General features: G+C 32.5%; 1 protein-coding gene across 15 annotated transcripts in view; it reads left to right on the forward strand.

The window, feature by feature from the left end:
• The window catches only part of kar (monocarboxylate transporter 10-like protein kar), a 179,220-nt gene that overhangs the window by 8,789 nt on the left and 149,502 nt on the right, over positions 1-20,929 (forward strand). For 7 of the 15 annotated variants that reach the window (XM_069109833.1, XM_069109829.1, XM_069109828.1 and 4 more), the window contains exons 2-9: positions 5,253-5,741; positions 9,646-9,797; positions 10,373-10,646; positions 11,039-11,174; positions 11,574-11,739; positions 12,262-12,508; positions 12,839-12,979; positions 15,146-17,150. In XM_069109833.1, the coding sequence (XP_068965934.1) occupies positions 5,297-5,741; positions 9,646-9,797; positions 10,373-10,646; positions 11,039-11,174; positions 11,574-11,739; positions 12,262-12,508; positions 12,839-12,979; positions 15,146-15,417 (1,833 nt within the window). In that variant the 5' untranslated portion in view covers positions 5,253-5,296 and the 3' untranslated portion in view covers positions 15,418-17,150. Of the gene's footprint in view, positions 1-225; positions 364-4,422; positions 4,511-5,252; positions 5,742-9,645; positions 9,798-10,372; positions 10,647-11,038; positions 11,175-11,573; positions 11,740-12,261; positions 12,509-12,838; positions 12,992-13,085; positions 13,168-15,145; positions 17,151-19,472; positions 19,701-20,929 lie in introns of those variants that run through there. The other 8 variants (XM_069109836.1, XM_069109839.1, XM_069109838.1 and 5 more) reach the window with 6 other exon arrangements.

Below are 20,929 nucleotides of genomic sequence, written 5' to 3' on the forward strand. Positions count from 1 at the left end.
TTTTTCTTTCCTATGCTCTTTTGCCCGTTTGTTCTCTTGTCTCTCTTGTCGTTCTTTCCGGCTACCATCTAGCCTCCACTGGCCTTTTCTATTCTCAGTCGTTCGCTCTGTGTTACTTTCCAATCGTGCTACGTTCCGATTTACGAGGAACAAAATAGGGACTGACACACGTCCGTCAATCGTGAATTCAAGCTCGATGGAGGAGGCACTTTTCGGCGATGATTCATTGCATCGCGGTTGCGTCGTGTTGTGGTCTTAGTCCATGCGACCCATCAGAATCGTAGTGTTGACAGAAATTAGAAGCGAAGAGATTAGGAAAACGACCAGAAGCAACGTGTGTGATCCTGTGCAACATTCGGTGTCGTGCGTCGTGCTTTGTTGATTCAGAATTTCAAAACTCGTCGCTCTTCTTTCTTTTTCTTTTCTCGTATTTCCTTTCTTTGTTTCCGTGTATGCACATTTTTGCTTATCGAGAATGCCACGCATGTACATGTCATATTGATAACGTTAAAATATTAGTACAGTATTAGTAAAATGGTAGTATAGCAGTTTTCCAAGTATACCAATAACGTTTTCTCATTCTAATAATTTTCCATCGTTTCAATGTTGTGCAAAATAACTTCTTTATGGGCATCTTAATTGATGGATGTTACAATTTGCGTTTTAGTTGCTCGTTTTTCGAAATTCAATATTGTAGAAAGATTAGCTGACGGCAGGGAAGTTAGTTTATTCGTCAGTAAATTTTTATTGGTGTTATTTTGTGTTTGTTGTAATTAGTTATTTAAGAGAGAATTTTCCTTTGTTGATTGAGTATCGAATTAGACAACTTGCATATCTGATTGTCTTCGCGCATTAATGTGATTATTTATAATTTGGTACTTGTAACATGTTCAGTTAAGATGAATTTTTTGGATAGTTAAATGGAGCTCATTATGGAGTTGATTAACGGAGGCTTCAAGTCGCTCAGCTTTCCTCAATTGACTATCCTAACTACGTAGTGTAAAATGTAATTAATTTTCATTTAGTAGTAAACTTTACTTAGTTTTTTTAATTTCATTGAGATAATTCCAGTTATTTCGTTTATTACAATTTATAGTAATTGGTTTAGTAGATGACAGCATAAAAGTGGACTCTAACAAATTTAGAAAAGTTTGTAATTTTTAATTATAACTATTATTTTTTCTCTAATCTTATTCTAAATTCTATTTTAATACTACTTTAACAAAAATTATTTGTTTTTACATTATCTTTCTGTTGCGATTTCTAGACTCATTTCTTATGTATATATATATATATATATACTGTATATATGTATATATATACTACTCAGATTAGTAAAAATCATTGGTTTAGGTCTATTTTTTTTATAAAAATAGTATTTGTTACCAATTATGTTCTGTGTGGAATGTGTGAGAAGGTTAATCGGCGAATAATTGACATGAGAGTCGAAGTATGATATACATACTTTACATGCTTGATCCACTCAATTCGAATGCAGATTAGCGTCAAGGTCAAAAGAAGCAGATTTGATGGTTTTCAGCAAGGAGTTCATGTATGTACATTATTGATAAAACAGTTGGGCATTTTAAGAAGTAGCAGTTGTCATATGTAAATTTGTACAAATGATACGAAACATTTAATGTTATAATTTTTGCGAATATTACCCGTGGTAAAAAATAAAAAAAATTTTTAATTAAAATTTTTACAACTTCGATAAGATGACATTTTAATTTCATCCTTTTTATATACACGATGAATAGCGCAATTTAATTTATGAACTTAATTATGAAGAAAATTACTTTGATTATTTAAAGCATCCGTGGGAATATTTCTTTTTATGTATCTTTTAGTCATATTAGAATTATCGAAGCAAAATATAACGAATATTTTTTAATAAGAAAAGAATTTCACTTCTTCTTAAAGCTCTATTTATTATATTAAAAATTGTTCTGTTATAAACATACAAACTATATATTAAAGTTTTCATTAAATTCTACAGAATCGGTAAAGTAAGTTTCTTTTTGCATTTAAATAGTTTAAAAAGTAAAGTTTGAGACGAACGTTGGAAGAAAGTTTCTGCTTCGGTAGCAAACAACGAAAAGAATTTGATGTTTTGTTGTTTATAAAACGCTGCTTGCGACGTGCTTGTACATGCGCTAAAATGTACACAGAAGTTTCTCCGCTATATATATTTACTTTCCAAGTTCGAGTGAACGCGTAGAGTAATCTTCTCGAATTTACTAATTTTGAGTAACAAAGTGCACTGGTAGTATAAACGAGGACGTGGTTCGTTCTTCAGGTCGCATTATGCCGTGTCGGAAATTCGTAATTATGATTTATACACTAAGCAAACTGAACTCGCCATCTTCTTCGAAGAACTTGGCGGAAGGTTCACCCGTTTCTTTGTATGCAATCGTTACTTTTCCCTTCCGACCAACAACTCTATTGTATTATCGTTGCTTCGAGGCTTCTCTTCAGCTAGAATCGACCGTTTAATTTTAATTGGTTCGTGCTGTTTGACCCTTCCTTCTCTCTTTGTTATCGCAAGTGATTTTAATGTTATCCTTTGTCAGTGTAAATTCGATGATTAATTAACGTTCACGGAATAGTAATTACAGGATTATCTTTTATCTAGCGTTCGGATCACAGTTTCAGCGAACGTTCTTAGCCGTGAAAGAAAAAGTCTCTGGTAAAAAGTGGCTCTAATTGTAGCAACAGACGATATTTCTCTTTTCGAAAGTTAACATTTTTTTTAGCAAAGCAAATTTTCGTCTCTCTTTAAACACGGCCATAATGGTGTACGCCTTCTACGTTTAGAATTAAACAGGCACGCATATACGCGCCACTTCTGATCATTATAAATTAGAATACAAATACCAAGCAACTCCCGACCGTTTAATGTTCTTAGAAAGTAGTTTAACACTTTGTTACTACGATTACATGTGTCTCGTCTTGGTATGGTGTGCGTCGTTCGAAATTTGTAACGTTTTCAACATGGTGTCCCTTGTACTTGGTAGCAGTTTTTATTGTATAAGAAAGACGCACATCAGGACAAATCGTATTCACACGGATTGGAGTGATCATGTTTTATTAAACCTTGGCGTAACGCGGAATAGAAACTGCGACTTTCTACCTTCACATTGTAGATCGCCTCTTCTGGACAACTCATTTTTGTATCTTTTTTATCACGTTTCTTCCTCCCTTGTTATAAACTTTTTTTATATATTTACGTGAATAAAAGGAATATATAGATTCGATAAAGTGGAATACTTTGTCAAAAACTATAATTTATAATAATTTAACACGTGTACCACACTATTGATAACGATAGGATTAAATCAAAATCAAACTAGTAATATTTAAACTTTGTCGGTAGATGAAATTCCATATCGGTGATAGATATAGTTTTTGATATCAAGTTGCACATTATTTGAGGACGGAAGAGTCCGTAGGATAAAAATCTTTTATCTATAACACATAATGATTCACGTAAAACAATTATGAAATTTCTATGGATTTTTATTTTAAATGTTTAGTTATTACTTTGAATTCTTTCGTCAGAATATTCTTTATTATTTTTTAATGTTTCAATAACGTAAAATATATATTTCGCGATTTAGTCCATCGCTACTTACGCCATTGGTTTTGATATATAGACTGTTATCGTCGTATTAAATACACGTATGCATACGTTCAAGCTTGATGCACATTTATCAACACGTGATAAAGCGTGCGAATTGTTTAATACTATGTGTACACCGTTTTAAGATATAATTATTTTAATTTCTTCTTTGCTTTCCATATTATTCTTTTCTTCGATTTTGACGATTTAGTTTAAGTAAATCCATCAATAATTAGTGTTACTCGCAGACGAAGTTATAAATAATATAACGAATTTTGTTTGAATAATCTTTGAAAATCATCTTTACTGGAAACTAAAGTCAAATATATCCCCAGAAAATCTAATTATGCTAACTTTCTTTTAAGATTTCTGAATTTTCTTCAATTTAAGATATCCGTTCTATTTTGCCTAATGTACATTGCCTAATGCATTACCAAAGTACGTGTGTAATAATTTTTATCAGACGAATGCTATTATGTATTTTATTAGGCAAATCAATATTTATTTATATACATATAATACACATTATTTCCTGATTTTGCATAAACACTCTCACCAATCAGACAAAAGATTATTATGTCTTCCAGTATTTGCTACTAAATAGACTAAATTTTCAAGTTAATTCTAATAAACGATAAAATCGAATTCATTCTCAAACTGAGAAGATTTTTTGACTGTAGGTTTTTATATAATACGAATTGAAAGGTGTTTAAACTATGTAAGCAACGTTACGACGTTTTTTAATTATGCGAGATCTAAATAAACTTTTAAAATTAAATTTCATGTTTTGCTTATACCAGCACGTATTTTTGACGTGACTTTGCGTAGTGGAGATGATAATTCAACGACAACAAGAGTACGTTTGTAAAGAATTACAGAAATGTCAAGGTATACGAGAATTTGCGCAGAAAGTAATATTTTATAGTTGTTACTTTCGTACATAAATTGATTTATCGTTGTTCAGAAGAAAATATGTATTTTCTCTGTGTTTTTCATCGAGCATGATACACTTTTGCAAAAAGCATTTATCTGAATTCCTTTGTCAACGGTTTTTCTGAAATTATCTACAAAAGTCCGTGTCACAGAGGCATCGTAAAGAAAATTTGCACATTGTTTAAGTATTTCTTAAGTACAATTCTACCTTACTTATCTAGATATCTGTATTTATGGTAACCTGCGAGACAAAAGTATATATATTATTTTTATAATGACAAATATTTAGATTCTAATATATATTTTCTTTATGTAGCACGAAATATGTTTAATAATAAAACTACCAATCTATAGTATAATACTATAGATGATTATAATTAATTTGGCATAACAAAAATGAATCAATAATGAATACAATCCTGCTTCTATCTTAATAGAAGTGAAAATTCATTTTCCCAGAAGTACTTCTATATTTTTAACAATTTGAATGCCATAACAAAAATTCCTCCAGATGTCCACGACCAACAGCGATGCCCTAATCTTTTTCCTAATCTATGTCAAATTATTTTTCCATCATCTTATTTTTATTTAACTTCACAATCGCCCTACTAACTAAGAACGTCACGAATTAATCCCTCCGTTCGTTCATTCTTCTTCGTGAAGTAGCTTTAACCTTTCTTTTTCTTTATTTTCCTAGAAATCATCGATATCCATCGGAAGAAGCGTACAAGAAGCTAAACAATGACGATCGCGGAGAATACAGAGTCGAAGAGGACGGATTCGACGAACGTTTCTAATATCAATAACGAGGTCCTCGAACGAAGTTCTCTGAACGAGGATTCGCAACGACCGGAGGAGGCCTCGAATTCGAGCACTGAAGGCAACCCTCTTTTAGAAACCGACGGTAAGAACTCATCGGTGAAGATCGACGTGTTGATCGCGAAATCGAACAGGACGGATAAGGACGAGGATGATCGAGCGTCGATGAACGCCTCGAGGAAGGATGCTGATGACCGTAACGTGATCGTTCCACCGGATGGTGGTCTGCGAGCGTGGATGGTCATGATAGGCAGTTTCATCATCAACGGTGTTCTATTCAGCGTCATAAACACGTACTCGTCGATCTACCTCGAGTTACAGAGGAGACTGTTAGAGTCTGGAGAAACAGGGGCATCTTCGAAGGCAGGTAAGTTCTCTGATTGTTCATTATCACTAGCGAGAATATGATAGATATGGTAAGCGATAGGAGAATTTAGTCGAGTAGAATGTAGATGATCGGGACGATGTAACTTGTGGTAGTTCTAATATATTATTTATCATTAGACCGTGTGCATTTATGCAAATACATATTTTTATGAATATCGTTAAAGAAATAGAATTTAAACAGAAATTTATTTCACTCGCTGATCACGCACTCTATTACGACGAGTATACTATTGTGTTTTTACATCTTTAAATTTCCGATATATAAAAATCCGCGGCCTATTTATCGTTAAAGATTTAGATTACGTAGAATATTGAAATTTGTGTGGAAGGCAGCAGAATACATAATCTGTAGGGAAGAATATACCGTGTACGTATAACATATATATGTCGACTGTGGTCGAGGAGAAGATAAATAGGAATATGTGAGTATACGCGGCTGCATAAATAAGGACATTCATATATTCAGTGTCTTCTGGTTCGTGTCATCCTTTATCTTTTTGATATACGCGATCAAAGACTGACAATATCGTTCATTAGTTCAAAGAAAAAATTAGTTTTACAGTGATCGTATGTCATTTACTAGTTACAAATAAAAACTTAGTTTTGTATTGATAGTTTAGTATCGATAGTGTTTTTACTTTATGGTTATTACTGGAAGCATGACATTGCAAATAAGGATGTTCATAATAAATAAAAATAGATAAATTGTAAACATTTTCTATATATATATATATTACGAATATGCATGAGAAGTCGTTTAAACAATCATTAACGTAGACAATTTTTAAAAAATGTTAAAATAATAAGCTTTTATCTCTTTATCTTCTTACCTTGAGTATAGTACAAGATATTTTCGATAAAATTATATCTTTTTTATTTGTGATTGATGATTTTTAATAATGGGATATCTTTATCAATAAATGCACTGCATATGCTTGTGTAAATGCATTTTTCCTTCGTTTCGGTGCATTAGTCACAAAGCAACGAACTGTGACATAAAATAACTGACATAATAATAATTTTTCAGCACTTACAATATAAGATAAATAACGTGAAATCCTTTAGAGATCAATATTCCAGGTTTTGACTTCTTCAGTGATTAGTTAAATGATGATTACATCATGCTTTATTGAAAAACTAGACTATGTTCAGTCTACTAATTAAAAGATGTAAATTGATTCATATTGAAAACTATTATTTTTATTAAGGAGTATCATAAAGTGTAAAGACACTGATTCAAATGAAATTGAGTATATCGCATAGACTGTAACATTTGTAAATGTTATTGTACCGCGAATCGTTTTTTTTTTTTACTTTATATTATTCGATAAAAGGGAAAGAAATTAAGATTAGAGTTGTGAAAAAAAGACAGAAAATCGTGTTCTTTTATATCCACTGCGGTCAATCATTGTCCCAATCACTCGCTCAGTGCAGTCAATGAACTGCGCGTTATCTTACCATTTTTATTATTTACCAATTTTTATATTGATATCGCCATTTCTAATAGTTTCATTCGCGGATCAGTGAACTGCAAGCGATTATCATAATACTATAAGTTGATAATATATTTTTCCAATAATATTTTTCAGTAACTATCTTACTCGCGTCGCGTCTGATTCAGTTATTAGGTTATAACCCTTTACGAGGGTTAATCTATTATTAGCATATTATTATCAACTTCGTGCAAGAGATCATAAAAATAGGAAAATTAATGCTAGTTGAATCATAATGAAAATTAAGCTAATATATCGCAGTATGTATGTATTAAGTTGCGCGGAAAGTGTCTTTCTTTTACAGACACGTCTTTTACAGCGATGCATCTTTATACAAACATGAAACCTAATCTGTCGAACATTGTTATCTTTATTTGGATAGAACAAAATGGATCATACGTAATTCGATAAAACAATATAAAACGGAAAACGTTGTGCATCCATTACTTTCTTATAAAACGAAAGAAACTTTTCGGACGACCTAATACGTATCTTTGGTATATATATGAATGTGTGTTGATGTGTGCAAATGTTTATACATATATAGGTACGATATATGTAGTAGATTTCAATAATCTTGTTTGCAATAGGCTGTGAGCCTGAAATACAAATAAACATACTATACTATACTACACTGTACTGCAGTATTAAGTTTATCTCAATAACTATTTATGGAATTAATAAATTTTGAATTTTTCTTGTCAACTTTCACAGGTCTTTAACTTTTTACTGTTTTTTTATTCTTTTTTCACAAATGGAAGGATTTGCAGCAATAAAAAGACAGCTATAATATTGAAATTCTGTTTATTGGAAGAAAAAGAAAGGTGTAGGTTTCACGTCCAAAAATTTAATATTTAATGTACAATTTATTACTACAAATATTACTTGAGTATTTACAGTACGTCTGAAAATGTACTGGATCTTTCGTCGATCTCTGTCGGTTTACTCAAATTACCTTGGTTATAAAACGAAAGAAACACCGCTGCATCCCTCTCGTTTACTTTATGAACCTAATATGCATTCATAGCATGAATTTATAAATAATTGAAGTCAAGCAACAATCAATGAACATTCTAATAAGAATACGAACGATACACGTAATTGAACCGTTAATTGGTTCGTGGCCTAAATCCGACATTTCAAAAGTACTGATGCTTCCTAAGATTTAATCGTCGTTAAGTGAAGCATGGAATAATTAATTCGGGTAGCGTATCAATTAAACCGATCGATCAGGCTAATCATCCGCGGAGTCAATGCACTGGACAACCTGGATCTGAATTAATCGACAATTACATGGGTATTAATAGTAACGAGGGTCAAATAATATTAATCTGGGGGTAGTTACTCTTTAAAGTAGAACTAGGTCTTTACTAAACAATACGAACTTTAAACGACATCTAAGATCGTGGATAAATGATCGTTCTTGTTTATTATTATTAATATCATACTTATTTGCGTTCATTTAGTCGATATTCTTGTGAATATATATATTTTCGTTTCGATCTAATTAAGCATATGTACTTTGACATATCCTAAATTTCGACAAACTTTACGTACTTTTTGATATTTTCTTTTTAAACGAATCATTTGCTATTACGATCGATTATATTATTTTTTATTTATTGTGATCTTGAGCTTTCGGTTTAGGATGGTTGCCGGCTTACATCGTATTTACTTATCACTATGTTATATGCGGCTCACTGGCAACTATGAATTAAGTTTTGTCATTTTTGGGAAATGATTTGCCTAATCTGAGAAAAACATTTTCTTTTGGCAATTGTAATGTTTCATTAACGTTTAATACGTTCTGTTGTACTTTATAGAATTTAGTGGCGAGTTACTGGAGCTTGAAGTTACTAACCGATATCAAGATCAAAGTAAACGTTTCGTTGTATATTGATAGCGTGATAGAACTTCTGTTATCAGAATTTCCATCGTTCCAATACTCTACGAATATCGGGACATTCTGCTATCTGAATATTCTATTATACATACAACGCCTTTTTGATAACGTTTTGTATTCTGTTTCCTTTTCATACTATTCTCTACAAACAGAATTACAATACATAGCGTAATACATATGTACACTATTCCATGCAGAAAAAATAACTTCAAACAAGTATTAATTTAAAAGATAAGGAGTATATGAAATCTAAGCTTCTGTATCGTTTTTAAACAATATACATATAAAAAATAAATAGAAAAATTCGTTATCCTAAAAAATTGCGTTGAAATGGAATTTCTATCATATAGTTTGAATAATGGAAGTTTCATCGGACAAACATTTTTACGCATATGCCCGCAGTAGATTAGGCATATTGTCGCAGATAAATTGTCGAAATTGTCAAAAATTGTCAGAAATTGTGGAAAGCGGTCGTGCCTTTGTTCCAGCTTTGGTAGGGTCGTTAACCATTGGTACCACGTTCTTTTTATCGCCAATTTCTGGCATTCTCACCGATAAAATTGGGATTCAGATGACCACATTTTTGGGCGGTGCTATTGCGTCCAGCGGTATGCTTCTATCCTCAATATTTTCTAGCAAGGTAAATTATTTCTTTCTTTTTTTCATTTCATTTCCGTGTAATCATTTAACGAGATAACTTCCCTACATCGATCGCGTTAATTTCATTTTTATTTCGAGAATCAGTATCAATATAGAACGCATAGAGTAAAATTTCAGTTTGACAGGTGTTTACAATTAATTCCTACATTTTGCTCTTCTTCTTTGTTGTCATTATTATTCAATTCTAAATTATCTATTTGTTAATTATAAATTACACTCACATTCATCGTTTTCGTTATATTTATAAAATTATCACACGTATCATTTGAATGATTTATACCAAACTTTACGTTTCAAACAGCTAATCGATTTTGCTTGCACCATACTGAATGATCGAAATTTGTATTCCATCAACGCATATACAATTCATCTAAACGAGTCATTTAGACGAAATGAGTCATTAACTATATTTAATTGAAAAAGCTGATCACGATAAGAATAAAAAGAGAACACCGTAAAACAATTTGCACGAAGATACGTTATCCACCATGTTACATCCTCTTCTTCTCGTTGTCATAATCGACTCGAGTTATTTTTAGAATCGCTGTGCTTCAGGTGACATTACTATATTTGACTTATGGAGTGATGTACGGACTTGGTGCTAGTCTTGCCTATACACCGAGTCTAGCAATCTTGGGCCATTATTTTAAGAGGTACTTGGGTGTGGTCAATGGTATCGTCACGGCTGGAAGCTCTGTATTTACCACGCTTATGCCATACTTAATCGAAGTCATACTTCTCTTTTTCGGTTTGGAAGGGACGTTAAGATTTTTAGCTATGCTCACTGCGATTGTCATGGCTTGCGCTATTCTCTTCAAACCGATTCCACGTAAGTCTTAATTCCTGCTATTCTTTATATTTTCGTCTTCGTATTTCATACTTGTATTACACTTGCGTTATACTTTTAACGTCTTCGGAATGGAAATTTTTTTATCGATTCTGCCATTCTTGGTTAAGATGTCCTATCTAAAATTTTTTCATTCTTTGAGATACGTTGAAATGTTTGAAGTTCTTCCACGCGTTCCTTCAATCTCTCAAGCAATGTTTTATCATAGAGGCTATTACGAAATAGCGAGTAGATATACTAAATCGAAGGAGAACAACGATGGCGCGAGGAGAATGATAACAAAATTTCAGTTTCCCTCGATTTCAAAAGTGGTGTAGCTAAATTAATCGAAAATCGAAGATCGTCGTAACTCTTCTTTATCACGATTCTTCCAGTTACCTCGGTGCCGCGGGATCAACTAAAATCCAAATCGGGCTTCAAAAGCTGTCTGAAACAAGTTGTGAACGTCTCGATTTGGAAGAGAAAACGATACGTGGTATGGGCTACTTCGATCCCTCTCGCTTTGTTCGGGTTAGTATATTATATCAACGAGGAATTATTTGAATATGTACGAACACTTTCGCCGTAACGCAAGCAGCGATCCTTGATCGGCTTAGCTCGCGTGTCTCTTGTCGGCGGCTTCGTTCTTTTCTTCGTTGTTAAACCATTAGCTTTGATTATTGATACGCGACCACTCGTTAACATTGAGACGATCGAGGTTGTCAGTTAAATTGCAGCCGGCGCGGAAAACCGACGACAAGTTGGTTAACGAACGCGTTTGCGAAAGGAAACTTGTTTCCTGGCGACAGTCAAGTTACATGTGGTTTGTAATTCAAGCCATCGTCGAAAGAAACGACCACGGCGAAAGCGTATAAAGTGACGAGTATTAAGTGACACGAGTAGCCTGATCAATGAGAACGTTCCTTTCAGATATTTCGTCCCGTATGTTCACATCGGGAAATTTGTCGAGACGGTGTTTAAGGGCTCGGATAAAAAACTGCCGATTATGTGCATCGGTATTACTTCAGGTATAGGTCGACTTGTCTTTGGATATATCGCTGATTTGCCCAAGGTGAACAGAATATTGTTGCAACAGGTAAATCGTTCACTCCTTTTCAATTGCTTGAACAAATGGTTTCTGGAGAAAAATTTGTATAAATGAAAATATATATATATACATACATAAATGACTTATTACATATACGTATAATATATCGCACATGTATTTGAACATAAAGGTGTGTGGAATTGAAACAATTCAGTTAAAAGAGTATGAAAACTGTCAAAGAGGGATTTAAAGAACTAAAAATGGGAAATTACTTAGTATCTGTCTAAATGATTGTTCACGTAATTCTAAAGAATCTAAATGATGTGTTTGTAAGGTTTCAAATATTTTTCCCTTTTCCTGAAAAGATTTGTTCAAGTTGTGTCACTTTTTAAATGCATGTGTACAAGTACAAATATATATATATATACCTAATGTTTTCCAAAATATTAAACTATCGAGTATCTTTTCATGTGAAGAAGTTTTACTTGAAGTTTTTATCGATTTGGGAATTAAAAAGCTTCATTCGTTTTATTTACTTTAATGTTTTTCATTTGTTTCGAATGATTTTAGATATCGTTCCTTAGTATCGGTGTTCTTACAATGCTTCTCCCCGTTACGAATTCGTACATGGTTTTACTAATTATCTCTTTGGCCATGGGATTATTCGATGGCTGCTTCATATCCCTTTTGGGTCCTATTGCATTTGATATATGTGGTCGAGAAGAAGCGACACAAGCCATTGGATTCCTATTAGGCATGTGTTCTATACCTTTGACTGTGGGACCGCCCATTGCTGGTCTTCTGTATGATCATACCGGTAATTAATTACGTCACATAATTAATTAAGATTTCATACTATCTGTTACTTTGTCGGAATTTCGAATTAGTGATTTAGAGTTCGTTTTGTTAACGAAATTCCAAATTAATATTTCAATCCGAAATCGATTTGATTTCTATTTTTGAGATTTTTGTATAGAAAGTAATTTAAGTCGACTTTAAAAATATAACGAAGGCTTGACAATAGAATAAATATTTCATAAAATAATTGTCGAGATGTTAAATTTTGTAATATAAATGTTTAAAAAATTCTTTTACTTACTTATCGAAAAATATATCTAATTTGCTTTTTATTTTTTGGTTTACGCAGGTAGCTATGACATACCCTTTTTCTTAGCGGGTATTCCACCAATAGTAGGGGCACTCACGATGTTCCTGATAAAATTCGTGAAAGACGAAGAGCAGACCACCATTAACGGAAACACAGGGGATAAAACCACTTGTCAAAATGGTCGGTAAACAGGTATTTGTGCATTATTCACATCTAACTAACAGAGTTTGTTTCTCCATGTGGTATCGAAACACGTGCGTGTCGGTTTGTAACTGTTTTCATCAAGACGATTGAAACTTTCCACGGAAAGCTTTTCGGATAATATAAAATACGAATCACGTCTGCTGTCGAGGGGGACAAAGCACTTGGTAAAATAAATTCAATATTTCGAGAAATTATGTCTGCACATTTTGCTCAGACTTTGTTGCTCTCTATTTACTTCATGCCATTTTCTTTACTTTAATCTCTATTTATTGATACTGCATCCTTTGCGAAAATTCATTGCATGCTTGTGTAACATAATACATAAATCATAAAATCGCACTGATCCTTTTTGCATGTCACATTTCTGCACCAATGGATTTAACAAAATTTGGGGCGTCACAGTGATCAATGGACGATGCTTGAAATTGTTGCTAAGATTTAAGAGTTTCTGACAAATCCTACAAACGAAGAGAAGCTATAATATTCTTTTCTATAAGAAAAGCAAATAATATTCTCCAACATTTTTCTGCATTTCTAATCTCCTTTTTGTGGATGGAATCTTTTGGTATTTTAGCATCGATAATGAATGCATTTTATGCAACACATGTTCTTGCTTTTTGTTTATTTATCTACGTATATGTAACGAGGGCTAATGCGGTAATTCGAATTAATCATGGTAATGCAGCCTTGCAACAATTAATTACTTATTGCACCCTGCGTTGACAGTTTAATTACGTGTCGGCTTGTTGCGATATGACAACAACTCTGTCATCCATTATGCGCTATTCATAGTCAGTGTTTACTTTCTCATAGAGGTAATCCTTCTACTTTTCCGCGAATATCTTATCTCCACGTATTAAAAGCGAAATTGGAGTCAATTACACTTCTTGGGAAGTGTAGTTAATTTTATCGTAAGAAGACCATACTTCTATGTGTAAGAAGCGTTTGTTCGGGTATTAAGCTGAGAATAAAAATTCCATTTAATATTTAATTTTTGTTTATATGATAAATACGCTATATCATATATATTATTGTCGTATAATGGTTGAAAAATGATAATTATATAAATTGTATATTACGAGAACATCGTCCGTTTGAGAAACACTGACACAGATGAGTAGAACGTCTGCAGTAGTAATAACCAGTTTGGGTCAGACACTGGTTCCACTGACCCGAACGTTGTGCTTTCTATATGGAACGTGTTAATAAAAAGTAGCGATATTCTCTTTTTTTACAATCGATACTATACATCAAAACTATGAAAAAGGTTTCATATTTGCTTCTATTTACGGATTTAACATCATGGTTCAATCATTTTTATTTCATATTTATTTATCGCTAACAAATTTCCGGCGTCTATAGAAATTATTGTTATATTTTTTTCGCTGTATCTCATATAATTAACAAATAAGTATTATCCTTGAATGATGATTTAAACATCGCGAAATAGAACCTTTTACTTTTGGTTTTATATTTTATATCCTAGCTCTTCAATCTCACCAAATTTTCTCTGTTCTCATTTTCCCTTCTATATTTTGTACATTTCATAAATTTAAAAAGGAAGAGCTATTGGCAATGAAAAAAGAAAATTTTTTTACGCGCCAATCCATTTTCATTGTTCCGACGAATAGAATCGATTCTTCAAACAAGCATTTCTCCGCTTACTTTTGTTTTTCGTTATTACTCTATAAAAATATGGCAGGATACGTGGTACGAGTACACAGTATACATTCTACGATTAAAAATAAGTAAAAAATACAAAATACAATTTTTTCGTTTAAAAGCTGCCACTTTGTGGAGTACATCGATTCGAGAAGTATCATTTGCTTGAAAATGAGGTTCCAAATGAAAGAAACCGAACTTCCTTCCATTATTTGTACCATGCGTTCTGCCATGCCTTCTATGAATGTCCTTTAAGTCTACGTTAAAAAATCATTCGCATTTTTTAATTAGCATCAAAGTGAACGTACTTACCTTCGTTATCAATTAACATCTTGCACATCCGTAACTGCTCATTTCGCCATACTTCAATTAGCATTCTTTCTTTTGTAAATACTTCCGCAAACTTGCTCCGAATTGTCGATCGCATTCAACCGTTAATTTCTTTTATTTTTGCAACAATTTCTCACTTACGATCCACAGGCAGCTCGGGCATCCGCTTTCTATCCCCGTATCTCATGACAACTCTCAAACACGAGCAGTCAAGCTGGAAGATGACGCGTTCAGGCGTCCACAGCCATCGTTCGTCGGAGTGTTACGGATTTCACGAGGACACAGTGTGCCAGGATCACGAGATCGGATATCTCGGTCGTTACGAACGCTCAGAGAGTATGCCATTGCTCCACCGTGAGAATCGGCCAGCTTCCAGTCGCTTCCGAAGGATGCTGCAATCGTCGATTCTTATAACGTGCTAGCTTGCAGATAAACGTCGCTGTTTCGAGATTCTTCACGTCGATTTCATCGTGATATTCTCGCATTACGATTCTTTTATCATTATCATTTTTTTTCGATAAATTGTCTTTTCATAGTTCTTTTAATAATTATTCGACGATTAACGATTCGTAGTTTTAATATTGAGATAAAAAAATAAATTGCGAGAATTCGTGTGCGTAATTTGCTTCAAATAATCTTAAATTTTCTAAGATACAGCTAAACTTGATGTTACGTCTTTTCTTGATCAAGATTATTTGGAATATAAAATTTCCACTTTATAACACAGACAATAAAGAAAATAAAGGGATGAGTATATTCGCGAAGCAGCGACGATCGATAGATGCGAAAATCATTATGAATAATAATCTTTGACGCTTTGTTCACGTATAAATGTCATATCATCGATGTTTCTCGGTGGATACGAGCAACGAATGTTTCTAGTTTTTGTAGCGATTGAAGAATCATAGGAGTTAGAATTTTTAGCATATTTACGTCGAATAGAACAGGAAATTCAACTAGAGGCGAGGTTTATTTTTTTAAACTCGTTCTCTGTGGAGTTTGTAATCTCTGCTCAACAAGCAATACCGATCAAGTCAATATTTTTTGGACGACAGAGTAAGAAGAAATAAGAATCGCGTTTTTGAATCGAATCGAACGAAATAAGATAGTTGCCTCGGTATTTTTAGATCAACGTACTCTATCACGTATTCGAAATCAGATCGCGTGTGCTGCGCAGATTTATTAGATTCTGTTTCTTTTTTTATTTCTATGTTACGTAGCTTATGCAAATAGACCTACACAAAAGACACAGAGACAGAAGTTTAAACTGGTCTATCGATAGAAATGTTTTTAGGATCGATTGATCTAGAAAGAATCAAAACGTTCAACGTTTACTTTTACCTGCCAATTACGATATGTTGACGTTTCAAGTTAATGATCATTATCTTATTCTACACTAGGAATTTGGCAATTTCTTTTTATTTTAAAATTTGACTTTATTAACGATCGATAAAACTACCGTGTATCATGATGTTTTTTCGCATGATACTATCTTTGCTTTATCTGCAGTTCTTAATATTTTCCTTTTTCGTCGTAAGACGAATAGATTTCCTTGAAAAGAAATTTCGTTTTATTTGTCGTTAATAAGTGTCGTGACAGATGTTGTTATGAAAAGTATAGAAATATCATTGTTACACGAAAAGACGACAGTTTTAATAGTCTCTAAGTAAAGGTGTTTTTAAATGTTACCACGATTACGATTTTATATCAATTGAAAATTTAGCCATTTCTTTGTATCGTATCCGAGAAAAGATTTTAATACTGTGCGTAGTAAATTTTTCCTTATGAAACATGACTTCATGATTGTGATTAATGACTTAGGCAATTAATGAATCGGTCAATGTTAGAGAATCTTACATGTTTTGTAATCTAATAGTTATTCTTGGCGTATACTTGAAAAATAGGCTCATTCTCCCTCTGTTCAACAATTACAACTAAATGTAATCTGTAAGGTTCCATTTAGTTTGTAGATGTCCTTTTGATACGTAGTAGTTTGTCGGCCATAACATAATTAACGATACAGAATACTCTATTTTCCTAGTGTTGACAGATCAAGAATGTTATTTTTCTCGAAATGTTGTACATAAAATAGTTAGAATATTGTGAAATCGCGCAAGAATAAATGACAGAAATAAAGAAATAAGAATGTTATAAAGATACTAGTTTGGAATAATAGAACCTCTGCGAAACATTATTTAATTTGTTAAGCGGATTATTGCTTAATTTCCAACAATTGATTTACTTAATTGTAATTATTTTTAACGATAGGAAAATTCCATAATCGTTAAGATTAATAACAGTTAGAGAATCGTAAATTTCAATATGACGTAATTTATTTTTAATAAACGCAGATTGATAGGTAAAAAAGTGGGAGATGTCTAAATAAAGAAATTATTAAGAGATTAATATTTAAAGAAATGGACAATCTGAAGCGTTAACTCGTCTTTCACGATTAACGAGTTAATTTGCTGTATCTTTTACGTTCATCTACAATTCTTTTTCTTTTCTTACCATGAAGAGATTTCGTTTTCACGAAGAATGTTGTTTCTTCAAATATACAGCAAAATGTTATAGCGTGTAGGAAGAGAATAGTGTACAGTACGTCGATTCTGCTACATTTTATATATACTCCTTGCTAGGAGGATATACGATGTGCTATTTCCGTCTTTTCAGAAAACTGTCAGATCATTGTATTCTTTCGCGTAAGAATAAATGTAACTGCCGCATGCCGGTCTGTTTTCCTGGAAATGTATTAGGTGGTTACTCCTTCAGGATGCATTTTCGATTTTTAGGTGTGACGTGGTTCTATGTCGGGCTGATAAAGATTTAACGAAAAACGAGTGAAAGATATATCAAAGATTTTATTCATTCTTATTGCTTAATTTTTGTTAATCAATTCAAACTTATTTAATTTTTTTAATGTTTTTACACGATTTTTCTAGTTTTTCGCTCTGTCGTACTTTTTAAAAGAATTCCAAGGAAAATTCATTTATGAAACATTTTGTAGAAGATTTGAAATAAAAGATGTTGATATATTTTTTAATAAGTGATATTTAATTTATTAATTAAGGATGATGAATTGAAACGTTCCACGAACTATCGATTAGGCGTTTCATTTTTACAGAATAGCTCTTAAAATGAACGTCAAAGTAAAGTCTTCGTTAACATTTTTCAATTTCGTGTTGACTTTGTTAATCCTTTTAACTTTGAGTTAAATTACTTATACTATTCCAGTAGTATCTAGTATATAGTAATAATATATTTGTTCGAATTTGAAAAAAATCTAACTAAAATTATTGACAAAGATTTCCGTTGCAATAAAATAAATTTTATTTCTGCCACATAAAGAGTATCATATTTTCCCATGTTTTATTTCTCTTCGGTATTTGTTGTTCTTTCCAATACCTCTTTTAGCTTCGTACAGTTTTATCAGGTTTTTACAATCTTATTTAGTCTCCTGCTATCTTCTTTCCTTCAACCGTTTCAAATCCTCCGTAGTATTTTTTGCTTATATTTAAGTTCCCTCAGTTTCTTTTAATATCCCGCAATTTTCTATATACGTTTCTTAATTTTCTTTAATCCTTTTTACCTTTTACAGATACTCTTTCGTGTCTTTTGGTCTATTTTTACCTTGATTCCCTTACTTTCCTTCATTTTTTCATCTTTTCTTGATCTTTCCCAGATTTCACGGCCTCTCATTTCCATTCACTTTCTTTTTATTCATCCCGGCCCTCTCTCTCGATGTTTCTGATCCTTTCGAAGCTTCCTTCGTTATTTTTGCTTATTATTGCCTATTATGTGTACTCGAGAATTTTTCCAATAGAGGAAACAATTTTCATTGCTTCCAATTTCAAAATAACCGATAAATATCGTCCATGGTATTAGGCAAAAAAGAAAAAAAATAATAATACGATATCAAAGATACTGAAGGTAAAAACACTTTAATTAGATATTAATCAGATATAATCAATTAACTTTATCTACTCTTTGTACTGTTGGATGCCACAAAATAAAACAGAAATATTTTCCCAATGAAAATTTCTGGGGGAATTAGTATTGAAATTAAAATCTGTACCGCGATGCCATTTAATTTGCATTCAAAGCTTCCTACGTTCTGTTTAAACGACACGACGTCGATTCTCTCTGTTTTCAACGCATCGTTGCCGTTTTTATTCGGCGTTGCTGTTATCGACGATGCAACGTGAAACGAATCGTTATTCGTGCCACGGATTCGAGTCGTCTAAATTCCCAATTTAATTGCCTAAATTTACAGGGAGCGTGACGCATTAGGCGAAGTGAAAGTTTACTGCAACTACAGTTTAATCGCTGTTGATCCTTTTATCTCGCGTTCATACCTTTCAATTTCCTTTTGTATAGAACAAGTGCGAAAGGGACAGGGTTTTCTGCATAGGATATCGACATACAGTTTATTCCCCTTTTTTCCTAGCTAATTTCTATTTATATCGATCTTTTTCAGATACGTCGTCAGCCAGATACATTAAATTCGAAATTACACGCGCGACTATTTCTTCGGATAAACCACAATTCAGAACACTGGCGCTTTCGACGTATATTTGGAACAACGATAAATCAGCACGCTCTAAATCCGCTCGCATTGTACGCTAGATACAATTTCGACCTGAATCAGAAAGTGATGTACATTGTGGTGACATATTAATGGTTTTATTTAAATCGACGATTATTGAGAGCTTATCATTTTTCTCTCTTTAGTTATATGAATATCGGAGAGTTTAGAGAATTAAGAACATTCAATTCCACAATCTTCTTTGAATTCATTGTGATTTCAACGTATCATACATGTTATACGCTATGTGTCTATTGTTTATGGTTGACGACTATACAAAACTCAGTAAAAGAGAACTTTAAGTTGGTGCATATAAGAAAAGATAAGAAAGATGGTATGAAAAAAGAAACGATCGAGTTTTCAAAAGTTCACTTAATCCTCCATAGCCAGAACTTCGTCAATTTATAAAAAAAAAGGTATTGTAATTGGTTACAATTTTGTAATTTAATCTGAAATTTAGGAACTAATACCTAATCGTTAAAGATATGATGAACGAATAAAACAACATTTTTTAGATGTAAATATATTGGCAACTTGTTATTTATTTATTATTTTACTACTATTATTAATTCTGTATGATTCGATAATTATGATAATAGGATGAAAGAAACAAATCCAATATTTTAACGATATTAATAGATGAAAGACGCATTTTGTGTTCCTTCTTTGAGCTAAAAATTAAAGTTCAAAACTAAAGTAATATCACGAAATGTATCAGCGAAGAAAATAGATTCTATCGTCGTTACGCCATTCACATTCATCGTTAAAGGGCTTTTCACGATTCTATCGCTCAAATTCTCATTTTGCCATCGATCTCGATACGCAGATCTCGTATACTAATGCCAAATATGCCGTGTTTAAGGTAAAATCTGTATTATAGATAGCCTTAATAATGCATTTACTAAGTAGGGATCAAAGATTTTCATAATTTATTCATATTAATCTCTGTCGTTCCTCTCTTTACTATTTATTCCCTTTGATATTCTACAATTCTCTTTATTCTTCTTTACTTCACTCTGTTTTCTTTTCTATCTTCGCCAGAGAAAACATACAAACGCGAAGCATAATAGCTTAGTTTGAATAATACACGTTAGTGATAGTCTGGAAGTTCCATTAGAACCATAATTGTTTGATTATGAGCGTAGTAGCTTCAGGAAAGAGATATTCATCTTTTGTAGCTTTCTTTTGTCCTTGTTTTACCTTACATTTCGTTTTTTTTATTAGAGATTATTCAAGGATTTTTAATACGTGCTTAGTTTTACAATCATCCAAGGATGTGTATATAGAATTGATTAGCGAAAGTAGAACTATATTCTGATTAATTCTCTCTAGTAGACGTTTGCGTCAGA

The sequence above is a fragment of the Bombus flavifrons genome, chromosome 3, assembly GCF_040668555.2.
Source record: "Bombus flavifrons isolate JBK064 chromosome 3, iyBomFlav1_principal, whole genome shotgun sequence".
NCBI classification, from domain to species: Eukaryota; Metazoa; Arthropoda; class Insecta; order Hymenoptera; family Apidae; genus Bombus; species Bombus flavifrons.